Source organism: Lactuca saligna, chromosome 8 (assembly GCF_052625555.1).
Source record: "Lactuca saligna cultivar CGN05327 chromosome 8, ASM5262555v1, whole genome shotgun sequence".
In the NCBI taxonomy this organism is placed as follows: Eukaryota; Viridiplantae; Streptophyta; class Magnoliopsida; order Asterales; family Asteraceae; genus Lactuca; species Lactuca saligna.
This window is the reverse complement of record NC_136424.1, coordinates 73,296,634-73,315,387: the sequence shown is the minus strand read 5'-3', so window position 1 is coordinate 73,315,387 and position 18,754 is coordinate 73,296,634. Positions and strand designations below refer to the sequence as shown.

General features: G+C 36.5%; 1 protein-coding gene across 1 annotated transcript; it reads right to left on the bottom strand.

Annotated features, from left to right (window-relative positions):
* Window positions 1-10,470: 10,470 nt before the first annotated feature.
* CLASP (CLIP-associated protein) lies at window positions 10,471-18,197 on the bottom strand. Its single transcript, XM_078971323.1, has 20 exons — window positions 17,621-18,197; window positions 16,047-16,202; window positions 15,803-15,934; window positions 15,558-15,720; window positions 15,302-15,463; window positions 15,098-15,195; window positions 14,934-15,008; window positions 14,783-14,851; window positions 14,634-14,719; window positions 14,419-14,536; window positions 14,241-14,339; window positions 13,829-14,171; window positions 12,009-13,711; window positions 11,820-11,927; window positions 11,635-11,739; window positions 11,488-11,562; window positions 11,349-11,417; window positions 11,195-11,263; window positions 11,002-11,103; window positions 10,471-10,918 (listed from the first exon to the last, which is right to left on the bottom strand). The coding sequence occupies exons 1-20, from the start codon at window positions 17,951-17,953 to the stop codon at window positions 10,766-10,768; spliced, it is 4,218 nt and encodes a 1,405-aa protein (XP_078827449.1). The 5' UTR covers window positions 17,954-18,197; the 3' UTR covers window positions 10,471-10,765.
* Window positions 18,198-18,754: the final 557 nt, after the last annotated feature.

Below are 18,754 nucleotides of genomic sequence, written 5' to 3'. Positions count from 1 at the left end.
TGTTTAATTAAAAAGATAAAGATAAATCATAATTTGTTTAATATTAATTAATTTAAATAATTAATATTTAAACCTCATATTTTGAAAAAGTTTGAAATACACCTTATATATATATATATATATATATATATATATATATATATATATATATATAAGAAAATTCAGTCAAATCAATAGTATGTCTCATTCACAAAACCATGCTATAAAGAGTGTATAAGGAAGAGACCTATAAAATGGTCGTTGAAAGAGTGTTCATTCACACCCACTGCTCCCCTGTGTGGTGGAGAGTCATTAGTCGAATAGGTTTGATAGGATATAATATCATTAAAAAGTATAGTGATATAAAAGTACTTGTGATATCCCCAATTTTACGGTCAGAAAAGACCGATTTGTTTATAATTTATTTGAAAATCATAGCATACTTTTGAAGAAATGTGTTGCGGAATTGGTTCCCAAAAATATGATAAATAACTTATCAAATCATTTCCGAATAAATGTATTTTCATTATATTAAAAATCTCGAGATGTCATTGTCAATACAAATCAAAAGCATAAAAAACAACATAGGCGTTACGACATTCTATTTATTTCTACTGGGCGATAATCCATAATCCCTCATCAGATCATCGCATTTATGTTATTGTGCCACTACCTGTAATACAATAAACTAAGTGGGTCAGGCTTGGGAGCCTGGTGAGCACATAGGTTTTCAACCCATAGTAATTAAGTTTATTAATTTCATCACATCAATCAACCTGAGTACCCGTTCTTGTTATCCTCACTTTCTATCCCTAAAGTATCTAATTCAAGGGATCTAGCCTAAGGATCATCATCGGGAAGACAATATTGCTTAGGGGATTCCTCAGTAATATATGTCAGTAAGGCAACCATGATAGGGATGGAGTACACTGGTGAATACATCGTCCACAAACACCTACAAATTGCGAGCCTGCCAGCGTTCCACTAGATTGTCTAGAATAAAGTAAGTGGGTCAGGCTTGGGAGCCTGGTGAGCACATAGGTTTTCAACCCACAGTAATTAAGTTTATTAATTTCATCACATCAATCAACCCAATTACCCGTTCCTGTTATCCTCACTTCCTATCCCTAAAGTATCTAATTCAAGGGATCTAGCCTAAGGATCATCATCGGGAAGACAATATTACTTATGGGATTCCTCAACAATATATGTCAGTAAGGCAACCATGATAGGGATGGAGTATACTGGTGAATACATCGTCCACAAACACCTACAGGTTGCGAGCCTGCCAGCGTTCCACTAGACTGTCTAGAATAGTCCATAGTCGTCATCTATACTCCGCTAGATGACTAAGTTAGCTTAAACATTGAGGCCTCTCATCATTTTAATTCATCGCTTATCAAGTATTTTATCTACCCATATTTACCCATCATTTTTATAGGTGATGTGTGTGAAATGCACTAGTTTTAATCCTACTATTTTAAACACAAATTAAACACATGAAAGGCAGTATACCTATCTATTAGCAATATAGTTCAAGCAAGTAGGGTACTGAACACAGGGAATGGTAACAATTAAACTAACTACAAGAATTATCTAACTAAAATCAAGTAATAGAAAGAAGGGTTTTCTCTAGTTTTTCAAGACTAGAAACTTAAACAATTAACTAGCACTCAAACAAAGACAATTAACAACTAAAGTAAATAGAAAGTAACTAAATTCAATAATAAAAGAGACTTTTGTTCAGGTTCGACTCACTTATTCATGTGGTTGATTTTATGGCAAGTGCAATGGATTAATATATCGTTGGTTACCGATTAATGTTATTAGGTTCATGTTCATTATTACTAATCCTTAGCAAACATGTTAATTCAAATCGTGGTCAATTGGTTAAACTAACAAGTTTCCTAGTATTTTGATTCAGATCAAGTAAGACTTGTAATTTTAGCTAATTAAATTTGGTAACTCAATCAACTCATGCATGGTTGTTCATCATACATTCTTACACATTAATGTACTTATTTTCTAGTTAACCCTAGGTTCATGTTCACTGATACTGGGCATATAATGTTGTGTTCACAAAATTTATGGTTCAAGCAATTAAGAAGATGTTCATGCAATCTCAACAACTTGATTATTAACAGAATATAATTATTATCAACACATAAGGCTCTTTAACAAGCTTAATAAGACAATTCACCAAATCAAATTAATCCACACCATAAAATCAAACCATATCCTAAGTTTATCTAGCCTAAACAGAAGTAATGAGTTTTTAGCTTATATCTACTACAATAAACATCTGAAAAACGAAATCTAATGATAGAAACATAGTTTATGCAAAAGATTAGGAAAAGAGAATGTATGTTGCCTTTAATCTCTTCCAAATTGCTCTCTAGGTTGAATTTCCGAATACTAAAGCTTCAGGAATACTTCTAATCGCAAATTGGTCGCCAATAATCTCCAAAAAAGCTTAGGATTTCGGGAAATAATGTCTTTTATATGTTTTTCTAAAAACAGGGGCAACTCGTTGAGTTCCTTTGACCGACTCGACGAGTCCATCACTTAAAATCCGTGTACGGCAAGGCTTTAAGTTGTTCGCGAATATTCCAATCAACTCGTCGAGTTAATGGCCAACTCACCAAGCTCTTCGCATTTTAAGCTCTATTTCTTCAAACTTTAATTCCCAAACTTCCGACCGCTAGTCCCGCTTCCTTTTTCACCCGAGCACATCTTTTAGGTTGAAAATATAATTTTAACATAATTAAGTGCCTTTTGTTCAATAATTAAGACAAAATAGCCAAAAAGTATTAAGATATTATACGAAATATATGACTAAATATGCACATATCAATAGGTATAAAGTACATATATAGTTTAAATCAAATAAAACATGTATATTTTGTTCATCCAGCATAGATATCAGGAAGTTCTAAGTGGGTCAGGTTGGGAAAACGGGTGAGTACATAGGGTTTTCAACCCACAATAATATAATTATTATGCTTAAACAATCAAACAATCAACCCAATTACTCATCCCTATTATCTTCCTTACTCTTAAGAGTCATCTATCCTGCATTCGTTCATTCTGAAGTCCTTCACTTCCAGGGTTATATGACTGGCACTAAGTCCATAGCTGCCAAGGCTCATTCGTAAAGCACTAATTCCATAGCTGCTAAAGTTCATTCATCGGGTACTAAATCCATAGCTACCAATGTCTAGGTACAAAGTCCATATCTACCAACGTTTATCTATTAGGTACTAAGTCCATAGCTACCAGCATTTATTCAATAGGCACTAAGTCCATAGCTGCCAATGATCTTCATATCTATGTGTAAGATGAAAGTAACTATGCACTCACGTGATAAGGTGATGACTTGGTACTCGGACAGCACTTCGTTACTGTTAAAACAATTTCCCTCGGACAAAACCAAGTATCATTACCACTAGAGTTTAGTCTAACGTTAACCGCGACTAATTAATAGTCTAGATATTATTACTATTATATAAGCGTTAAGAAACACTCTTATATAACTCATAACAATAGCCCAAATACTCATTATAAGTTCCTAATAACGTTACTATATTAAAACATAAGTTATACTAAAGATATGGTAGGCATAGCTCACTTACAACGGGTTTTAATTAAAATTGGGCTTTGCTGGAGTAGTGTTTCCGAGCCGAAAGCTCTTCTTTTCGGAGCCGTCGGGTGCTCCGGGGCTTCCGCCTCGTACTAGGGGTTCCCTAGGCTTTTTGGGGGGGTTTCGGGAGGTTTAGAGAGTGTTTCTAGAAAGAGAAAGAATGGGTGAAGGTGTGAGGTTGAAGGCTGCCTCGACACCTCTATTTATAGTGCTCCTGGAAAGTCACCACGTCGTGGTGTTGCGTAGGCTCCAAGTTTTCACCTGGTGCTGACACGTGCCATCGTACATAGGGTGGAAATCAGCCGATTTTCAAAAATTCATAACTTTTGCATACGAACTCCGTTTTCGATGTTCTTTATATCCACGCGTATGTAAAATCAAGATCTACAACTTTCATTTAGACTCCGTTGGCTAATTCTCGACGGATCACAAATTTAACAGTAGGAGGCGTTTAGACTGTTAAATGACCGCGAAGAATTCGTAACTCCTTCATATGGACTCCGTTTTCATTTGTATTTTTACCGTTGAGTTCCTATTAATGAGATATTCAACTCTCATTTAGGTCGCGTAAGCCAAAAACCGCTCGAACTAAAATTCGAGTTTCGGGTTGTACACTGCTAAGCCAAAACTTTGAAAAATCATAACTTCCTCATACGAAGTCAGATTTTGGCGTTCTTTTTTTGTATGTTATCGGTATAACTAAGGCTAAAAAATCCTCTATCTTAAATTCACTATTTACGTCTTCCGGTGTCGTGTCGGTTTTGCCGAAAAACTTCGACGGGTCATAACTTCTTCGTTATAACTTGGATTTCGGCGTTCTTTATATGTACGGAACCCTTGAGACATATTCTACAACTTGGTTAAGATTATTTATTCTAAATAATCTTTTGTCGAAAAGTCGTTTTCGTCACCTATTATCTCTAAATTGACTAGCCCGGATCTCTCGTCGTGAGCCTTGCGTAGGCACCAAGGTGAAGCATGGTGCTGACACGTGGCACCGGACGAAAGTAAAACCATGATTTTAAAAAATTCATTACTTTTGCATACAAGCTTCATTTTTTACGTTTTTTATATCCATGCGTCGGTATAGACAATATCTACAACTTTCTTTTTTACCCCATTAGCTAATTCTTGTAGGTTTTTAAAATTAACAGTCTGAGAAGATTACACTGTTAACGACCGTGTAACATTCATAACTTCAACATACGGACTCCGTTTTTTACTGTCTTTTTATCGTTGAACTCATATTAATGAGATATTCAATTCTCATTTAGGTTGTGTTAGCTAGAAATCGATCAATCTAAAATTCGATTTTCGGGTTGTGCATTACTATGCCAAATGTTAGAAAAATCATAACTTCCTTAAACAAAGTTAGATTTGGATGTTCTTTTCATGTACGTTCTCGGTTTAACATATACTACGACTTTAATTTAGATTGATAAATCTAAAAAGTAGTTTATCGCAAACTCACTTTTTACGACACACAGCATCGTGCCGGTTTTGTCGCAAAACATCGACAGATCATAACTTCTTCGTTATAAGTCGGCTTTTAGCATTCCTTATATATCTAAAATCCTTGTTACGACTACTTCAAATTTCTTCATAGACATTGGATCTATCTATTATTTTATTTTTTACATGTATTTATATTATTATTTTATGTTGTCGTTAAAAATAAGTATAATGCACACAAAATCACATAATACTCAAATAATTCATCTTTATTACTTCAAAATGGGTTACAATTGTTGAACTTAACTATTACATCATCATGCTAATGTTTTATACTACTAGAACCTTCTTTTAAAAATCTCACTCTAGTTACTTTGGGAAAAATATAGAAAGTACGTTAATCCATGAAAACGCACATCATACTTTAATATGTCGTTAGTGGAGCGTGTGTGGTTAACCAACACACTAATAGGGAATATAAAGACAAATGATGGGCATCTCGAAAATTATCATTGTTAATGGAACACGTGTAGTTAACCGACACATTTATTAGAGATGATAAATGGCATTAAGGGTGCCAAGCGGGTTTGCATGGGTATTTGCATCTCGTTTGTGGTCATCAGCATCTCAGTCACAAAAGTGAGAGAATAATCCGAGATTAAACATGTTGTTGATAAGATTCAATGAATCTCAAAAGATGTAGGAGTTTCATACGATTGGAATTGGTAAAAGTCTTATCTACCTAAATATATATATATTCAAATCTGATTATGGCATCCCTCTTCAAAGTTCAAATCGAAAATATGGATCTTAGCCTTTATTTAAATTTTGGGTTAATAGTTAATGATTAAAATCAACTAACTTGAATTCTAATTTCTCTTAATTTTAGATGTCTTATGAAGATAGAAATGATCTTTCTCATTCTTATGGAAATGGGTTTCCCTAATCTTCTGGAGATGGTCTTCCAATTTCAAGTCAATGTGAAATTGTTTACCCCTCCATAGGAAATGATGGAACTGGATATTATTTCTCTTCAACTCTTCCACCTCCTCCTCCAGTGACTCTCCCAGCATCATGTTTTCCTCGAGTTGAAATATATGAATCTACTCAATCCATATTGGCATTTAGACATCAAGATGGAAATTATGTGTGTACGCATGTTCTGAAAATGAAATCATACATTAACATGTTGGATAGAATAGGTTTCATTTTCACAAGGGAGCAAGCCATTGATTTGGTTCTTCTTTCGCTTCTAAAGTCATACGATCAGTTCATTGAGAACTTTTATATGAGGAATATCGACGTGGTCGTAATTGATCTAACCCAAATATTTATTGTTGTTGAAGCAGAAATGCTTAAGAGCACATCTAAATAAGAGATTCTTATTAGGTCTAATTTCTAAATTTCCATGGGCATTGAAATTGGTGACAATTGTGGTCCAAAAAAGATTCTCTTCCCAATGGAAAGGGGTCGTCTAGGATTAAATCCTTTGATCATACGGTAAAAGGAAAAGGTAGTTCTAGGATCATTCCAAGTATTAACCCCAAAGATTCCATTTGTTTCTACTACCAATTGAAGGGATATTGGAAACAAAGCTACCCAAAGTACCTGAAAGATCTTCGAGATAGTAAAGTCAAGTTGTGTGACTCTGCTTCTGGTACATCCATTATCTGACTCTAGTGTTTCATAGTAGAACGAAACACATTAAAATAAGGTATTTCATTCGAGATTTAATCATTGAAGGAACTATAAAGTTGAAGAAAATCCTTGGATCGAAGAATCTAGCTGATATGTTAACCAAGGTGGTTACCACTGAAAAATTGAAGCTTTTCATGGCTTCAAATGGCCTTCTAAAAGTTTGAAGAGAAGGGTTCAACAGGAGAGAGATACGGTATTGTTAGGAATGGTGAAATTTTATTGTCAAATGAAGTTGTTGGGGTAAGAATTTTTGTCCACCATAGAGCACTTAGAATTAACATGGAGGACTTGGAGTTGCATAGAACATCAGAATCAAATAGAGCATTTGTAGGAAGATGGGGCATCGGGAATAAACATGGAGCACTTGGAGTTGGGTGTTGAGCATCTGATATGCATCATGCACTAGATGTGCCACTATTGGTGCAAGATGCGCTACCTTTGATCAAGGTTCGTGAATCATGTCCAAGGTGTTCCATCTGCAAGATGCGCCACCATTTTGTGCTTTGTCGCGCTCCAGGAGTGTTGAAGTGTTGTTGATTATTTATTGGATCAGGATGTGCCATTCAAGAGCATGATGCACCACTAATGTTCATAATGCGGCATCATGGCTCTTGATCCACCACTCAGGTGAAATGTTCGTTAGGATGCTCAAGATTGTCCAATGTTGCTCATAAGAATGAGGATAATCAAGGAGGATTCTCCATATGGCTGATGCACCATCATGATGATAAATACTCCATCATGATGTGCCATGGCGGAACATGATGTGACATCTTGGCTCTTGATGCTTCATCATGTGTATAGTTGTTGTTTATGAGGTTGAAGATTCTAGAAGCGCTGATATGGCACTCCGTGATTGGTTGGAAATTAATGCATCCCCTTTATGTGCTAGTTATGGATGGGCATTGCCCATTAGAATTAGGGTTTCTCACGCTTGCCTATAAATAGGTTCATATCCTCATCATTGTAAATTGTTAGTTTTTCAGTGAGAGCTCAAAGTAAATACAACATTTAGTGTTTGCAATAGCTCCTCAAAAGTTAATAAAATCCTCTCTCTCTCTCTCTCTCTCTCTCTCCCGTTTGCCCGTGGACATTAGTCACCTTGACCAAACCATGTTAAATATTATGTTCAGTTTTTTATTGAAGTTTTTAGAAGTTTTATTCTGTAAGTTTCAACGAAGTTTTTCTGACGTTTGTCTTGAAGTGTTTAACTTGTTTTGTTGTTACTCCCAACAAATTGGTTATGTAGAGATCAGTAATAAGGGGGATGTCTTCCATGATATCTTTACGCACAACCCCTACGAGATAATTGTCATATTTCCTTACAAGATCCATGCATGTGAACTAGTTGATGGTGATTCGGTCACCGTTGGATCTCTCGTCCATTTACACAATACTCATAGGACATACTATAAAAATCCTACTTCGCGTGGAAAAAAAATCATGTTTGGGTCCATTTTGGTTAGTCTTTTTATAAACTTTTGCATGTCAAAAAAGATAGAACATATTTACTAAAAATATTGCCTTTGAATATCTGCATGAAATATAGAGGGAAAGAAGAAAATCGATAAAGCCATAATAGAAGTTGTGAATGAGGAAACCCACATGATCATGTGCATATGGTTGTAGAAGCTTGACACAAGTATAAACCTATCTAACTTATTTTATGTACTCACTCCCCAAGGTGCTCAAGTACATAGATGCTCATAGGCCATAGCAGCACTAAGTAGCTCTTTAAACTCTAATAAATAAAAGAAACAGAGGGAAGTTTTGTATGTTTTTCCAAATGTTTGAATAAAGTACATACGTCAACGTTGAATAAAGAGAGAAAATTAATGTGCGATGGTGTAATTTGTACACAGAATATAACCTTCATTTGAAGTTTCCAAGTACTAAATTCTAATCTAAAACCCAAACACATGAAAATCACAGTTTACAAACAATATAATTTCCTAAGCAACCAAAGAAGAAGTTTGGACGGTTAGTAGATCACAATTCATAGCATGTATAATCAGAAATCGGGATCCATTTTCCTTTTCATCAAGGCTAAAATATCTAAATTCTTGTAACGCTAAGTTTCGGATATGTTTTTTTTAAGTAATTTAATATTTTTGGATATTGGATTTCTGGTGGCCACGACATGGCCAAGGCCAAAGTTTCATGGGCACTAAGTTGGTACCACGGCGTGGCTGTTGTTTAATGGCAAAACCAAATTCGGAGTTTAAGCCCCTATTTAAGGGAGCGTGATGGCTAAGGTTGCCCACCCTCAGCCTCAATCACTTTCCCTCAGGCTCCAAGAGAAAACCTAGTCTCTATTGCTAACCTTTGAGTGTTTGGTGGTGTTTTGAGGAAGAAGGCACCCTTGTGTTTTGTTTCAGTAAGCAACTCTCTTTATCCCTCTTCTGCACATTTTCTGGACTCTTGTAAGTCATCAAGATCCAACCTTTATGTTACTTGTCTCTAGATCTAGCCCTTTTGTCCTTTAATCTTCATGATGTGAGAAATTGGAAGTTTCGATCTCATAAAGTTGCCAACTTTATGGATCCATGTGGTCATTGTAGTGTCATATGTTCCAGATTTGAGGATATATGAAGTTTTGGTTCCATTACTTAAGCTTTAGTTCCTTATTGCCATGTTTTTGACCTAAAATGGAAGGGACATGCATTAGACATGTATGTTCATAAAGCTACGATCTTTATGGTTTACTATCTGTAGGAAACCCTTCTGGAAACCTTAGGTGAGCAACTCTAGAGATTTGGACGCTTAAGGAGTGACTTTATGCATTTAGTCGCCTTTAAGGAATTTGGGTTCGGGATCTTGACTTATTGAGGTGCCTTAATGAATAACGTTGGAAATTTTATTTATCAAGACAATTGGAAGAATCAGATTTGAGCTTTGTAACTCTTGGAGTTGTAGAAAAATACTTTAATGGATTAAGCTGTCCAAACCAATCCCCACGGCATGGCCTTAGGTTGCCCATTTACTAGCTTCACTTCATGTTTCTCAAAATATCATGTACGGTTAAAATATAACAATAGTTGAATAGTTTGTTATATAAAGTTGGAATAATTTTGAATGATATATTGCTAACTTAAATGGAAAATTACTTTTCCATGCGATAATAGATAGTAATAGAGGTGCACAAAATAGTTTTTTCATCATACCGAACCGGTTCTTTAAATTGTTTTGATTCCAATTCAAAAATGGCAACATCGGTTCAACCTTAAAACGGTTTGGTTCAAACCGGTTCATTCATTAAATAAAAAAAATTGTTGAACCTATCTAAACCGGTTTCAATAACTAAAATATCAAACTGGTGCAAACCAACGGTTTGGTTCCTAAATCTGATCGGTTCATAGCGGACCAATTTACCGGTTCTTTGGCCAATTAGGATCGTGAACCAAATTTTTTGTGCATGTCTAGATAGTAACCTAATGGTTGAATAATGAAAAACCTTATGAACTATTAATACAGTTATGAATGCCTTATAGAATAAAGAAACTAAAACCACTACCTTCACCGCGTGATTAATCCTTTTATACTTGTCCAAATGCATCAAAATATGACATGCATACGACCATTTATCCTCATGCATCATAATCCTATAAGTTTTTACACAATAATAGCGTAGCTAAAGCACCCTACACAAACAATGGAGCTAACTACCCTGCCAAACCCAAACCTAGTCTCTGCCATCTTGATTCATCTACAAACAGGTTAAATTAAGTCACATAGAGCAACCACCAAGATACAATTTCACTAAGACTTAAATCGTTTTTTAGAAAACCACACTACTCTTCCACTCCAATCAAATCAAGCGTTGTAATAATAAACAAAAAAGGGGCAAAAATGAAGCCATAAAAAACAAATAACATACAAAGAAACCCCCTCTTAAAACCTTTTAACGGAATGCACACAACACATCACACAAGACATACAAATATACAAAAGATTGATTCACAACCAAAATGAACATCTCATCTCATCTCATCATTGCTAGTCCTGGATAGGAGCCCCCGTCCTGGCCTGTGATATACGGTTTGCATATATCGTTACTAACCGTAACTGTGTACTGTTGAGTCCTTCCAAATATGGTAAAAACCCTTTTCCAAGCATTATGTAGATATCCACCAAACAGAAAACAACAGTCTGCCACCACCAACAACAAACAGATTAACTAATAATTATTTTAAACACATTAATTTGTAAATAATAATAATAATAATAATTACCTTGCGGACATCGGCACTCTGATTACCAAAAGCATCAAAAAGAGCTGGCAAAAAGGAATCTAATTGACCCGTTAGTTCCTCCTGTGAAAGCCTACCCACAAGCTGTGTAACACATACAAAAACAAAATCATTTTACAAAGGTGTTTCCTTAACTACAATGCTACTACTTTTGGGTTTCATCAGAAATTTGTACCTTGGTCAAACAGTTTATACATGCAACAAGAGTTTTCTCATCTTCAGTGACCAATAACGGAACGATAACCTACAACCTCACAACACAAATGTTTAATGCATAGAAATTGCTATTTAAAAAAAAAAACATTTTTCCAATCCGTAGAATAACTTACACTTAAACATCTGAATGGATCATACTGAGAGAAAACAACACTTAAGCAGTGTTCTGCTTCATTTGATACCTACCAATGAAAACACTATAAATAACAATTCTGCATTAAAACATATCAAATTTTGATGATGAAAACCTACTTTTGGGATTGTATCTTTCGTAAGATGTAGTAACTTTTCGGCTACAATCTCAATAGAATCTTCCATGCCATCTTTCTGGAGAAATCATTAGAAGAAAATATTGGATTATATTTAAAGTAACACAACATGAAAAATTAAAGAGCTTACCTGATTCTTCAACATTTCTGATATTAACAAGAGAGCAAGCTCCCGGATTGATGGATCCGTGTCATCCAAAACCTCAAGTATCACCATCAAAATTTGATTGAAATACTGCAACCAAATACATCAATCAAACAAACATAAATATATAAGTATAATTATTTCTATCAATATGTGCATTCGATCCATACCTTTGTCCATATGGAGGAATCATTGACAACAGAAGCATCAACCAACTGTTGTAAGGCATTGCGCTTGGTTGTACTTGTTGTAGAACATTCATCAGTCCCATTAGAAATCTAAGCAAACCAATAAACATGTTATTGTTAGTTATCAAGGTTAAATTTGTAATTATAATAAGCTCAAGAACCACAACTCACAAGATGAAGGATTTGAGGGATGCTTGGTCTTGTATCAGAGGAAGAATTGATCTTCAAAGCTGCAAGTTTTGTGACATTAAGTTCCAAATCAGTTGGACCCTCGATATCAACCTGTTGTCCATTGAAACGCGGTGTTGAAGCAGCCTCCATGTCTAAACTTTCTGACAGCATGGAACTAGCAACATACTTAGCATCTTTTGAAGAATATACATTACCATTATTGGAATCAAGACTCTGATACAGATTATCGTCACTTCCATCATGTCTTACAATCTGTGTAGAAGCTTCTAGACCAGAACCAGAACCCGAACCCCATTTCTTACCACCATCACTACTATCAATAGAACTACCAGAATACCTGGCAAACAATGGAGTCTTTTTAGTACTAGTAACCTGAACATATCCTTCTTCAGAAGAGGTCCCAACAGCATCATACGGATCATAAGATTTCGCGCGTTGTGATCTGTCTTTCTTCTGTTGTAAATAATTCATCAAATCCACTTCAATCCGAGGCGTATGTTGCTTCAACGCACGTCTCAAAGAATTCTGTTCTTCAACCGATAAACTAAGAATATAATTCAAAACAGAAGTCGAATCGAAATGAGAGTAAACCGATATAATACACGTTGTCGCCGCTTCTTTGAGTTTCGTATTTTTGTCGTAAACCAATGGTGCTAATTTAGCAAGCCATAGCTTCAAAATCCCACTATTCCCAGCACCTTCTGAGTTTCCCGCGTGTTTGTTAAACGCGATAATAGCAAATTCAATCACAGCAAGTTTCGCTTTCGGGGAACGTTGTTCGTCTAATGACCGGAGTAACGCGGGTAAAAGCGAATCCACACCGTAACTTTTCCCGACAATTTCTAAAGTTGTTGAACACGGTTGTCTAACTAACTCCTTTGGATCGATTAACCGGGAAAACACATGTGGTAATATTCTCTCCATGTAACTTTCGAAAGGCTTTCGACAAGCTGGGATGATGTCAGCGAGTGTTGTTAAGGCAGCTTGTGCGACTTTATGGTGAGGGTCGTCTAAGTGTTGGAAGAATAGCTTCATGACTTTCTCAAAACTTTGTGTGACTTCTTGAACTCCTCTTGGTCCTTGTTGGAGTAATGAGTGTAAATAGTTAAACGCCGCCACCCTGGCGTTCCAGTCTGAGCTGGAATTGAGACCGGAGCTTAACGCGTCATTAAGAGAAGATGGCCCGTCTGTATAGCTTGACATCTCTCCGGGTGAGAATTGGCTCTCATCGAAACTCCTTCGTCTGTTTGATGCCATTCTCCCGGGAATATTCTTTCTCGAAAGTGGTCTTTGAAAATTGGGGACGTGACTGGTATTATGTGAGTATTCTGAATAGTGTCTGGTGTCTGTATGATGTGAGTTGACTGATCGTCTGGCTTCTCTGATATCATTGTTGTCTTCGAAGGAGCTTCTTTCAGAGCCTCGTCTTGTTGTGTAGGATGAAAGTGATGAAAAGTTTTCATGTGTGTTTGTGGTGTTGTTACCACCACGATACGGGTGCTTGGAAGAATCACGTGAAGCTTGGATTTGAGTGATGATGTCTGATAAACCCAAGCCACCGTTTCGGTTGTTGCCTTTTGAGATACCGGAGGTAGAATCTAATGATAAAGAGGTTGCGAGACTATTGGACGCAGGGGCTGCGAGAGGGTATGGTGGGTCACGAGATGAAGGTGGGTCCACTCCTGTACTAGCACCGATAGATAAAAGACAAAATTAGCCATTCCAAAAATACATATAACATAATAATAATTATAGAATGTTAAATGATGAATGATGATGATTTGAATCAAAACTTATACCAAGATCGAGACTTGATGATCGAACTCTTCCGGAATCTAAGCCTCGAAGCATGCTTTCAATGGCAGTGACTTTCTGTTTGCTGGCATGTAAGACGCTTTCTAGGCTGCGTTCAGGGGCCTTGCTAATGGATTTTGGTTGGGATGAAAAAACGGAGGATGAGAGAGAAGGTGAGGGTGAGGGGGCAGAAGGTAAGCTTGCGTTTCTGTCCATTGCAACGATTGCTGAAGTTCCATATCCTGATAGAGTTGAAGTATTGTTATGAGATGATGTTTGTGGGGTCCTCTCACGAACTACAGGTGATGCATGTCGCCTGTGCATACCCCCATCCTCGTCATTTATTATCTGTGCATAAAATAATATATTAATAAATGATAAAGATTGTTCATCTTATTTGGGAAAAGACATACATACCCTTTGAATAACAGGATCAAACAATGAAAACAATCGCCGCGAACGTTCAGGCCATGTTTTGGAGAACATTCTGTAGCACGCTCTAGCAGTTGCCCGCACCTGTTTGGTTCCCATCTTGCGTTAATTACTTGTAATAAAAAAATAATAAATAACAAGAATAAGAGACTTAAAAAAAGACCTCGCTCATTGCATCTCCCACACAACATTTAATAAGGTCTTCATACAGATCAGCTGCGCGTTGTATCTCAGGAGCATCAGCCCAATATTCCAGTATCAATAAAGCATACTCACAGCATCTGTAAAATTGAAATGTGATGATATTAGCAATTAGCAAATAGTAATATAGTAATATATGGTCTTGACCGAATCTTGGTTGACAGAGGGAATTGACACCTGGCACGAAGTATCGCACTGCGGTCATGTTTTGCAGTGTCAGCAACACGAGGAAGTATCCGGGCAACTTTGCAGTTACGCAACATCTGGAAAAAAATATGTGTAAGAAGAAATAGAATCCAGAAAACGAACATATAACAATTAGATACCGTTTTTATGCAGTTGTCTGCTGACTCTGCAATTACAAGAACAGTGATCACCACAAGTTTGAAAAGGACCTGAATGTCAAATCATGTGTCAGAAAGGTATTGGGAAAACTATAGCTTCTTTCAAAGAAGAAGATAAGTCTGTATTACTCACAGGAATGAACATCTCTGCACATGACTCAAAATCTCCCAAAAGCTCTTTAGATAGAAAGTTCAGTAAGTGGCAAGCCTAGCACACGCATTGTAATAAAAAGGTTAGAATGATTTACAGCTGGAGATCAAGATGATTCAGGTAAAATACTACGCTGCATGCTATACCTGCTTAACTATGCTGGACCTTCGATCAGCTAACTGTGTGCTTAGAGGACCAACAAGTTGCTTTAGAAGGCCACGGAAACACGGATAATCAGTTGCACCTGGTGTGGCAAATGACAAATGAAAGGAATATCAGTCTGAGTCTACTACAAGTTTGAATTTGTGTGTATATTTTTAAAAGGAAAATATGAGTAAACTAATACATACCTCCAATGACAAGGCCTTCAATTCTTTGCATGGCTCCAATACGAACAGACCAATCTTTCTCAGGAACAAGGATTGAAGCAGCCTTCTCAAACTCACGGATTAGCTCCTTCTCTGAATACACTTTTATTGGGTCTACAGGCTTTTCAGTGACATCACTATCCCCTAGTAAAGAAAACAACAAAAAAGAGTAATGACTTGCATTGAACCTATAGACATAAGCCAAATATATATACGTATACATATCTAACTAACTAACCTCCAAAAAGGGAAACTTCACGAGAGGAAGCCTTGGCTTTTGGGCTGCTTCTTTTGGGATTATGGTTAGAAGACTTGGCACCAGTAGGAGGATATGTATTGACTCGTATTTCTGAAGGACGTTTTGGTTCAATTCTTTCTAATCTGGCATTGATATCTTTTACCTGAAATCATCTCAAGTCAGTGGGTTGAAGAAAACACAAAAGAAATGAACTGTAACAGTAACATTAGCTCTAACATAATCACCATTGATGATGGAAGCTGATGGCGATGGAGTTCTTCACGGAATTGAGGCCCAATTTGAGCATACATCTCCTCGATGCATAAAATAGCGGCTTCTCTAACACCTGGATTAGGGTCGTATAACATCTGTAATATCTGATCACATGAAGATACGAGAGGGGAGAGTGGAAGTATTAGTATGTTGTTTTTTGCATGTTGTTAACAATGAAACTGAAAGCCCCTTGTGAAACAATAGAAGAGAACATACAGGAGGAAGAATAGCACGTTGCAGGGGTAGCTCTGTAGATGCAAATAGACCAATGGCAGATGTCACAGTTCTTGCAAACTCTTCTCTAACTCTCCAGCTTTTGTGAGTCCATGCATTGGATCCAGCTCTTTCCACAATAAGAGTTGGAGATGAAACCTGCACCACAACCAAGATGCAAGCTAGTAAGCTTTTCAGCTATTTGCAACCATATAACATTGATAGGAAAAATAAAAACAACTTTGTACAACCAATCTAACTACAACGAGATCACTGAAAATAAAAACTATATAGATACAAGGCTGGGCAATGGCATGTTCATTAAGGGTAGGCCAAAAGTAAGTTAACTCAGCTTGAGTAGGCATCTGCAAACTGAACAAACAAATCACAGTTAAGCTCAATTCATCCTAAAGAATATACCCCTAAGGCCGTAAAGACAGAAATTCCATGTGAAAAGATCATACAGGGTAATAGGAACTATAACGGCATTGTAACTTGCCATCAGTATAGTTGAGCTTGAATGCTTAATGAAATTGATAAGATCATAGAATGCCTACGGGAAGATATTAATGATAATTTGCCAATCTGATTATTTTAATGGGTTTGTGAAAATATACAATAACTCCTTCATGATAGGAAAGCCATGGGTTGAGTCACACAAATGCTTTCTAGCAAAATGCAAGGGAAATGCAGCACATAAAGACTTCCCTCCAAATCCTTGTAAATCCGATAAGTTTGTGTGTGTGAGTTGCCCTTTGTACACTCATTTTAGGAAGTACTACATTAAAATCCTCAGTCTTTTATGGATAAGGGCACAATGTGTTACCAATTGACTACAGCTTATGCAAGTCGTGTTGGAAAACATAAGAAACTCAAATTGGGCCCACATGTGACAGGTCTATGGCACAAGTAGAGTACAACTGTTGTAATCGAAGGCCATGAAACCCCATACAACTTGCAGCAAGTGAATTGAATGCACTTCACAGTTTCAAATGTAAGATTCCCCGGGCAATTTGTAGATCATGGACAAGATTGATGTACAACACATACTAGTAATAAATTTCGGAAATTTAGACCCAGTCACTAAATATAATATAATCAACTCAAAATAATCAGATGTCGACCTTGCTAGCAACAAAGTGAAAAAAACAAAAAACTAAAAACAAAAACAAACTTGTACCAAAAATTAACCGGAAATAGTATCTAATGACAAATGACTGCCAAAGAAACCTGCTTCTGTAACAAATTACGGAAATTGAAATTATCAATTCCTACTGTAAACCTTCAGTAGAAAATTTTATCTTTTGAGCCATATCAAGATATGAGAAATGCAGACTCGAAATACTTGGACATAGCAATCCATAAGAAACACACAGATGGCTTAGAACCAATAGTTCATCATCTAATCGATCTCTCTCTTCTAATACTCTACCCGAGAATCCCACAATTACAAATAAGAATTCAAGATATATAAGTTCGATCACCAAAAAGGGCTGTTATAAATACCCAAAGCATGAGTGAAAAACAATTAAAGCTCACTATAAAGTGACAGTAAAAAACACACACCGACACCTTACCTGCATGAGAGTGAGCAAGAGGCGTCGAGCCGCATCGCGAACGGGCTGCTTAGCATCGCCGAGACGCTCAACAGTAGCAGGAACTAGGGCATTGAAATGAAGTTTTAAGTGTTCACCGGAAAGAACCGCAGCAGAATCAAGAGCCTGTAAACCCCCTTGCGAAACCCTAAAATTGTTATCTTTCAAGAGATCTAAGCAACAATCGACGAGAGAAGTAACTTCCGAAGACGATAAACTCTTCCTCGAAGCTTCTAGAAGTTCATGAAGCCTCTCTACTCCAGCCATTCTCTCTTTCGTGTCCTTGGCGCGTGCCATTTCGAGAGCCTCCTCCATTGCACAGGGGCTTGATTGAGAGCCACGGATCTGATCAGATCCACGACGCCTGTCGATTAATATAAGGAGACTATCTGACCGGAGCCGAGAGACGGTGGTGGTAGTAGTTGGGGAGTGACGGAGACAGCGGGGAGAGAGAACTGTGAAAAGCGTAGCTGGATCGACGGACCAGATACTATATAGAGAGTGTGTGTCAGTGTGTATGTGTGAGAGAGAAAGAGAGAGATGTTATTTATTTATGTACAGTTTCCAATAAGTTCCTGCTGGGTTTTCTTCTTTTCCCAGTTTATTCCGGACAAAATAATATTTTTTTATACTATACATAATAAGAACAACACAAAATCGTTAACGACTTATGTGAAAAATAGTAGAAAGTGTAGGGTCAAGCATTTTTAACTTAGGTTCGTTCAATAAAAAATAGTAACAAACTATATATTATTTCGTCTTTATATATTATTTCGTCTTTAGCAAGGTTTTAAAAAATTCATCATAGTTTCGTCATATACGTTATGACTTCAAAACTTATACTTATCGTTAAGTTTTAATAAAATGTCGTTTTAAATCATATATATATATATATAATATTGAAAAATAAATATAAAAATATTAATTTTATACAAAGTTCTCATCTAAAATCACTCCTTACAAACATGGCTTGTAAAAATATTAAGTTTGACATTGTCGCCAAAATCACGTCTTATGTTATTTAGAACATCCGTCTTTAGCCTTTTTTTATATTTTTTTTTTGAATGGCGGGGTTAGTATTTAGCGGTTAGTATCGCCAAATCGCCAATGTCTGCA

Bases quoted from the DNA above. Each gene is read 5' to 3' on its own strand.
- CLASP (XM_078971323.1), bottom strand. From the start codon at position 17,953: ATGGAGGAGGCTCTCGAAATGGCACGCGCCAAGGACACGAAAGAGAGA. The intron at 14,852-14,933 runs GTGAGTAATACA...TTTGACATTCAG, and splicing joins GTGCAGAGATGTTCATTCCT to GTCCTTTTCAAACTTGTGGT. The intron at 10,919-11,001 runs GTAATTATTATT...TGGTGGTGGCAG, and splicing joins AGAGTGCCGATGTCCGCAAG to ACTGTTGTTTTCTGTTTGGT.